At 39.6% G+C, this 8451-nt stretch overlaps 1 protein-coding gene across 1 annotated transcript; it reads left to right on the top strand.

Moving 5' to 3' along the window:
* The first annotated feature begins 399 nt into the window (after positions 1–399).
* On the top strand, positions 400–8192 carry LOC110559708 (early activation antigen CD69-like). The gene is made up of 5 exons (XM_021655286.2): positions 400–587; positions 4307–4429; positions 5513–5712; positions 6011–6114; positions 7159–8192. The coding sequence occupies exons 1-5, from the start codon at positions 524–526 to the stop codon at positions 7265–7267; spliced, it is 600 nt and encodes a 199-aa protein (XP_021510961.1). The 5' UTR covers positions 400–523; the 3' UTR covers positions 7268–8192.
* The last annotated feature ends 259 nt before the right edge of the window (positions 8193–8451 follow it).

Genomic DNA, 8451 nt, shown 5'->3' with positions numbered 1-8451 from the left:
TGGGTATTGAACAAATACCAGCAGCTACGTACGGCGAAATGCATGCATAGGATTAGATGACAAAGTTCACCCCCTCTTCTAGTGTTTTCCTACATCAAACACGGCAATCTCACACTGAACTCCTTGCTTAGATTATGCTATTTCCTAAATTACTTGTGTCTTCTAAAAAATCGTGGAAGGATGTCTTTGATTCTGGGAAAATCCCATTCGTCTCTTCCTCCTTAAGCTACGGTTGTGAGAAAGCGCATTTCAGACAGCAGGGAAAACCCACAGCTCACCACAACAACACACGGTGAGGCGTCTAGGCCACTGGAGCATAAATTAACGAGAACTGACCGAGTTCAGCAAGTAGGAGGTGGGAGGAAGGGGTGGAGCCAGCCTCGTGGAGTATAAAGGCTGAAACACCTCAGTGACTGAGGCACTGAACCTACAGCTGGGGACCAGCGCTCACTGTGGACCACTGGAGATTCGCCGGAGAATTTAGAGGGAAAAAACAAACAAACCAAACAAACGAAAAACAAGAATGAATTCTGAAGAGTGTTCCATAACAGAGGACAGCTCTTCACGTCTGGAGAGAGGACAGAGGGGTAAGTCATGTGATTTCTTAGAGTCTGGTATGATCTCTACATTGATGTACGGAATAGAGCAGAGAATGGAGAGATGTCTTTGGAGGACTTGGTTGTGTTCTATTTCAGTCAGCAAAAAGAAACTGAGCATGGATAAGTACCTCTCTGGCTACGAGAAAACAAAGTATTTGTATGAGAAGGAGCTATGTGAGTTTCAGAAGATCTTTAAAGGACTTTTTCTTTGAAACAATTTATGTCATCTCAAATTTTAGATTTAAATAGAAAACTATCTGCCCTAACCTAGTTATTCTCCACCACTTTCCCATAACAACCTGTGCATAATTCAGGAAGTTTCAGTCCTCTTTATAAAGAATGAACACTGCCTTCCACATTGACAGTTACTTTCGTGGTCTTCCCGTGTACATTTGCCTGCTTTCTGTGTGTCTTGCCTCTTCAGTGTTCTCTTCACGACTTCTCCAGTGCTCGGAAGCATGCAGGTCTCCAGTCTCAGAGAAAGCAACTTTACAGGCACCTGAACATTTGCAATGTGATGTGTGATTTATTAGAATGTAAATCTTTCTTTAAAATGTCAACTTCTGTTGTGGCCTATGGGATGCCCTCCTTCCATTTTTTAAAATCTATTTCTCTCCTCCAATGAATCACTTCAAATTCTATAGCTATACATCTTTCTTCATTGTTCTCAATATGATTCCTCTACACATTTCCCTCTCTTCTATCTACCTGATCTGCATATATTATGCTCCCTTTTGTCAGAATTTTCCTATTTTGTTTCCATCTGATTGATGAGAAGCCCTCAACCACTTAGCACTTGGGAACTATCCATTTAGTAAATAGATGTTCTATGACCAACACAGCCAAGATAGTCAGTGAGGAAGGGATTATTTTCTGTTTCTCCATTAGGCTGGCTGTCTGTAAAAAGAAAAGAAAACTCACCCCTTATTTGAGAGCATGAAGTCTAGTACAGATTAACAGTGTTCATTCATTTTTAGATACCTAAGGAACCCATACCTGTATGTCCTACTTAAAATGAAAAAAAAAAAAAAAAGATAACAATGAAACTATTATAAATAATGGGATGAGGGAAGGACCTAATGCAGAAATTCCAAACATGGCCTGAGATCAGCCCCTTCTCCCCTTGTATGTTTAGCCTGTGCTCTCATGGCTGTAACCTTAGCAACACAACAGCAATGGAACCAGTAGGCTTTTCTTTAGGTGACTGAAAGTTGGTAAATAGGTGGGTCTGTTTTCAACCTCTCCATTAATGCACAGGCCTGGGAGTGAGCTGTTAGGGGGGAGGATGTTTTGTTGCCTAGGTGATGGGTTGAACTGTGGTTAGCAATGACCCTTGGTGATGGAAATAAAGTGTCACGTGTGAGTTGGTCTCGACACTCTGCCCAACAGGTGGATCGATGGGTTCAACTAACTAAGCTCTAGGGTTGCTTGGGAGGTGGATGTGTTTGCTGTAAAGTCAGGGTTGTCGATGAACTGAGTCCAAGCTGAGTGGCTATCGTATGCTGAGAAATGAAACTAGATCTGTCTCTGAACTTATCGCTCACCCTATGGAAGACTATCTCTGAAGATGATTGTGTATGGGTGTCAAAAGAAGGAAGGGGAAACAGACCTGGACAGGATTGATAAAAAGCTTTTCTTAAAAGACCCAAAAAAAGATTCTCACCAAAGGGGTTGGGGGGGGAGGAAACTCCTAAAAAAAATGAAGTAAATTATACTAGCCACACTTATATCTGTAAGGAGACATTTTAAGAAAAACAAAAACTTACAAATTCCAAGATACAGTCTTCAGAAATACTCTTTTGGTTATAAAAAGTCATCTACAATGAAATGTTAATTTTTTTATAATGAGAAAAAAACAAAACTTTTTGTCACCTTGTAGCCAAAGCCAGCCTCAAACCCACAGTGCTCAGACACCAGCCTCCTAAGTGTCGGGATTGCATCTGTGGAGACTGATTATCACGGTCAGTTATAGTGTCACTCAAAAAGCCATTTCATGAACATGAAACGCACACTCACACACACACTGGAGAATTTGGGGACTTGTGAGAGCATTCTTGTGGGGGACACAATGTTTTGAATCTTGAGGGTTCATCCTGAAAAACTTAAATCCAAAATCTGAAGCCAAAGTGTGGCTCCTCCGTGTGGCAGTCATCTATTTACATGCTAGAACAGACATATCTCTACCTATCCAAATCCTGACATAAGAGACATTTCTTCTTAGGTAAAGGAAACTGTGACTTTGCTCAACCTTTATACAGAAAGTTAAATGGAAAAGAATCTGCTCAATATGCGTTTGATAGCACTGTTGTGCTTCTTTTGTTATTTTAATCTACCTTGGGAAATTAAATGTTACACTGTCCATTCTTACATCATCGTAAGCACACCACAGGAGTGCCGTGTGTAATGACACAACAGCTGTGCAGCCACAATTCTCACCAACATTTGAATATTCTCATGGCTCTGGGACATTTGGCAGGTCCCCTTCCCACAAGCATAAATGCAAACATTTCTCTCATATCTGACACCACACCTTATTTTGGCTGCTCTAAAGTGCCATTTATATGGAAATACATATCATGCAATCTTTAATGAATACATTTTTTTCATTTAACGTTACTGGGTGATTTTGTTGTTTTGTTTTGTTTCCTTAGATTCATTATATTCTATGCATCAGGGTTTCGTTTTAATTGCTAAGAATTTGTTTATGTGGATATACCTTCATTTGGGTACACCAAAGGTATTTATTCACTCTCATGCTGACAGATATTCGGATTATTTTCAGAACTTGATCTTAATGATAAAATCTAGAATATTTCTGTACAAGGCATTTTACGAACATCTCTCTAAGGTGTGTGTGTGTGTGTGTGTGTGTGTGTGTGTGTATGTGTGTGTGTGTTTGTATAAAGGACTGTCTGGATCATACAGTGGTAAGTGTATAACATTGTTTTTATTTGTGTCTGTGTAAGTGTAGATCATGTATGTACAGGTGCCTTCAGAAGCCAGGAGAGGGGACTGGACCCTTTAGAGCTGGAGTTATAGGTGGTTATGTGCTGCCTGACATGGGTGCTGGGAACCAGACACTGGTCCTCTACAGGAGCAGCACATGCTCTTAATGACTGTGGCATTTCTCCAGCCCCTATGTGTACGTGGCATTGCAAAAGCGATTTTCAAGTTGTTTTCAAGTTTGCTCTCTTAGTGTTAATATGTAAAAGCTTCCAAATGTTCCATATCTGCACTAGCATTCCCGAGAAGCATAATCGAGTTTTCTAATTTTTATTTTATCCTGCTTTTAGATATTTATGCATAAATTCAACACCTCACTTTATTACGTTGTCCGCATCTCTCCTAAACAGTAGCTAATGCTAAGGAGACTAAGGAACTGCACCCAGATGCTCCTTTTATACGTCTCAAATGACAAGTGGGCTTGAACTTCTCATAGCTATGAAATATACCTATTATACCTGCTAAATACTAAATATTATACCTACAAATATATATGACACTTATTATGTCAGCATTTTGCCTGCCTTGCCACATTCAGGGCCAACAAGACATTTTTCAAATGTGCTCAGAATTTTGTAAAATTGACTGGCAACATTATATACTAATGGGGCAACAGGTACCTATTTTTACTTTTATATTCCTTAAGAAATATCAAATGCTCCATCTTACACCCTGAATTCATCACCATTATTTTCCCTTTTCAGACAATGGCACCGGTATGAGTTTCCAGAAGCATCACGAAGGATCCATCCAAGTCCCTATCCCTTGTGCTGTATTGACCGTGGTCATCATCACTTCCTTAAGTATAACTATCATTGCCTTGCAAGGTGAGTCTGTACTTACAAATTCTCTCGAAGCCTGCCATCAGTAAGCATTCACATACAGCTGAAATGAATGGGTCTTAGCTTGATCTAGTAAACTGGGCCTTCTGATCAACTCAGAAACATCTCCTACCATAAGTGGCCAGTTTTATGATCAGTATAGAATCCATGCTCCCCGAATGACAGCTGCAACAATTTTATAAATATTAGAAGTGTCTGGTTTATACATTATGTAGGAGTGATCACATTTACATCTACAGAAGAGGGAGCTCATATATTCGTGTATATTATATATATAATATATTATATATATTTGTATAGAATATAATATCTAAATATTATGGATTTGTGACTAGTCATTTAACTAGAAAAATGTGGACTTTTAATTCATGGTTGACAGAAAAAAAAACAGTATTTATCCTATAGATTGATCAAAAAGTAGCCAATATTTTTGTCTTTTATCTCAAACCAGCAAACTAGACACTCTGGATTATTATGATAGCCAGCACCTCCCAGCGCCAGCTGAGGCATGCTGTGCCACCATGCAAGGCAAGACACATATATACCTTTTACAAATAAGAAATGTTACAAACTGAAGAAATACCACAAACTTTTCTCTTCGTATTTTTTAATTTAAAAAAAAAATTTTTCACATAGTGTCTTCTGATCACACTTTTCCTTTCTCCACCTCCTCCCAGACCTCCCCAATACTTTTATCCTATGCCTAGAATGAGCCCTTCATTCTTTTATCTCACAATCTGCACCCAAGACTGTGTCTTCAAATTCCTGTTGGGGGGGGGCATTTATATTCAAAACCTCACTTAGAATTTACAATATATGTTTCTCTTTTCTCCTTTTAACCCAAATGTTCATTAATTTTTGAGATTTTTTTCCTCACTTCTGTGCCATGTTCTGGCATAACAACCAAGACAATGCAACCCTCTGCTCATGCCCCATCCTGCCGCACAAGTGATAGCTGAGCTCTGCTTTCTTCCTCCTTACAAAGAGCAGTGTCTCCTAAACTAGGTTTACCTGTGGAAAAGGCTTGGTTTCCTCTGTTACTAAATCAAATGATCTTTCTCTCCACAGTGGGCAAGTACAATTGCCCTGGCCTGTATAAGAATTTGGAGTCATCTGAGCACCATGTTGCTTCCTGCGAGGATGACTGGGTTTCCTACCAGAGGAAATGCTACTTTTTCTCCAGCACAACCAGGAGTTGGCCCTCAGCCCAAAATTCTTGTTCTAAAGACGGTGCTACTCTTGCTGTTATTGATTCCAAAAAGGACATGGTAAGATTCGCAACTGATCCCATCAAATGCTGCTATTTTATTCATATCTGTTTTACTGTGTTCTTTTCTAAGTGGAAACTGGGCACCTGTCTCACATGCAGGAAAATTTAGTCACAGGGGACTGTAGGGACAGCCTAGAAGGTCAAAATGAGAGCCTGCTGTATAGTATTTTATGTGGTTTGGTTGCCTACTTTCAGAGACCAGCAATTCAGATGAGCGGATGCCACACACAGCTAGCAATGATCAATTTAGCCATGATGCTCAGTCAAGTCTTAACATAAGTTCATTGTGCTTTAAGGTATTTCTGAAGCGATATGCTGGTGGACTGGAACACTGGATCGGGCTGAAAAATGAAGCTAATCAGACATGGAAATGGGCAAACGACAAAGAATTTAACAGCTGGTAAGTTGTGAGAAATCTCTCTGTCCTCTCTGGACTAACATTTTTAAGAATCAAAAAATCCCTTTTCTTCTTTCATTTTCATTTCACTCCTTCTAATAAAAATTTAACTTTGACTTAGCAAGTCTTAGTGAGTTTTGTAGATAGTCCACAGACACTTTTGATGATGGGTAATAAAACAATTGTTAGGAAAGAATTGCCTGTCTCATTTCCCTTTCCCAGTTTTCATCTCTGCTTGAATAAAGGACAATATTCCATTGCCTAATTATACCTAAGGAAAACACTCTCCAGCAATAAAGACACTGTCATTACCCATTATTAAGTTAGACTTGAAGTTTTGAGGATGTTCTATAAATTTAGTGTTGATGTTTAACATCTAAAAAATCAGAGTTGAATAAATTCCTCACTCTCTTAACATTTCCATAATCACTGATCCAATGTCTGTCAGTATTAAAATCTATTCTAAATTAAGTGTGCTGGTACATGCCTTTAGTCCTAGGACCCAGAGACAGTGGCAGGTAAATTTCTGTGAGCTAGAGGCCAGCCTAGTCTACTAACGAGGCCCTTTCTCAAAAACAAACTGCATTTCTGGAAAAGCTTTTAGCATGTGGTCCCTGGTTGTATAGCTACAGCTACACTACCAAGGAATATAAGAAAATCACCAATGGTCTAAATAAAATAGTAGTATTTTGTGACCATATCATAAGTCCCCTACAACTGTGCACCTTGAGGGATCTATCAAGTAAAAACCACGATAATAAACTACTCTGCTGTGATGTCATGAAAATCAGAAAAAAATGGAGCCTTTAGCTCTATCTACTTTTACCCAAACGATTCCGTTTTGGTGTTGCCTGTTGTCTCTACACATTGGACCCTGGCTACTTGGATTAAAGACATGGTTTTGGTTGTTTTGTTTTGTTTTGTTTTTTTGCCCTTTCTACTCTGGAAACAAACAGAAAAGGCAGAGGTCACCACAAGTTTACTCTCATGTAACTATCTGGAAATGATAGACTGGAAATGAATCTAAGCATCTTTATGGTTTGACAGGTTCAACCTGACGGGGTCTGAGGGGTGCGCGTTCCTAAACAACACAGATGTTGCTGTTGTCGACTGTGAGGCTAACTTACACTGGGTCTGCAGCAAATCCTCCAGATGACAAGGAAGCAGGACTGTGCCACGGCACCACAGGAAACTCGGTGACTGGATGCTCCCCTGTGGTTAAATATCCCACAGAGACCTCACAAACCAACTTCACACCATCCTTCAACTCCTCCAGACAGGACTGTGGGACACGAGGGAGAGGAACTCCAGGATGATCCCTTTGACCGTGACCTGCAAATGTCACCTGCTGACTGATAATCACATCAAACAATGAGAGGACAGCTAGGAAGCCTCGTAGATGCACTTTATATTTTAAATCTAGAACGAATAGAATGACTAGCTTTAGAGTTACTATTTATTGCTGAAGTGCTTTCATACATTTGCACTATTTGAAGTTTTGGTGGTTGTAAAAGCTGAATGTTGATACAGGAAATTTTGACTGGTTCATGATTTTCTTAAACTCAAGAAGTATTCACAAGTAGACCAGTGCTCATGAAACCAAGCTTTGTAGGAGCTCCCTCCATTTACAGACCTTTGCCGCATTAGTTTTTCAACTCTCTTACCCCAGAGTATAAGGATTACCTTTTCTTCAACTTCCTCAGTGTAGACAGCTCATTTTCAATGGTAGTTGTTTTTCAGTCTTTAACGGTCTTCTCTGTAGTGTATTTCAAAGAAGAGACAAAAGCTCGGCATATGAGGAATATTTGTAAAGCAGATTTCAAAGTGCTGGAAAAAAAAAGGTGCAATGTGTGTCTCGACAGGTCTCTGTCAGGACGTACGCCAGGTGGTTTGACCCTGGAATAGTTCCAGTCTTGTTGCGTAATTTGTTTGTTTCTGTCCAAGTTTGTGATGTCACACACAGTACTGTGTTCAAAGTATTTCCTATGTGCAATACAGTGTTATGTGTTTGTTTGCATTTTAAAATGCACTATAATTTTAAGCTCTTTCTATGTATGTGAAAATAAAAAGGATCGACACAATGGTTTCCAGAAGTGCTCACTCAAACTGCAATCAAAGTTATGTCATGTTACAGCGGCAAATTGCCTCCCAGGGAGGGGATCTCTAAACCCATATATCAGTGCAGCCCGCAGACCACACCAGAGAAAATTCTTTGTGTGCAGTGGGCGGGGGTTTATGCAAAGACTCCAAACTGGTCAAAATATAGAGAATGCTCAGACACAAAATAAACACTCCCACCCAAGAAGGTTCAGAAAATTCACAGAAATCAGGTCAGAAAAA

Source organism: Meriones unguiculatus, chromosome 5 (assembly GCF_030254825.1).
Source record: "Meriones unguiculatus strain TT.TT164.6M chromosome 5, Bangor_MerUng_6.1, whole genome shotgun sequence".
NCBI classification, from domain to species: domain Eukaryota; kingdom Metazoa; phylum Chordata; class Mammalia; order Rodentia; family Muridae; genus Meriones; species Meriones unguiculatus.
This window is presented reverse-complemented; position numbering and strand designations above follow the sequence as displayed.

What these genes read in the sequence shown, in the direction of transcription:
- LOC110559708 (XM_021655286.2), top strand. Translation starts at nt 524, where the DNA reads ATGAATTCTGAAGAGTGTTCCATAACAGAGGACAGCTCTTCACGTCTG. An exon ending in TTGATTCCAAAAAGGACATG is followed by an intron (nt 5,713 to 6,010) that starts GTAAGATTCGCA and finishes TTGTGCTTTAAG; the next exon opens with GTATTTCTGAAGCGATATGC. An exon ending in GACAAAGAATTTAACAGCTG is followed by an intron (nt 6,115 to 7,158) that starts GTAAGTTGTGAG and finishes ATGGTTTGACAG; the next exon opens with GTTCAACCTGACGGGGTCTG.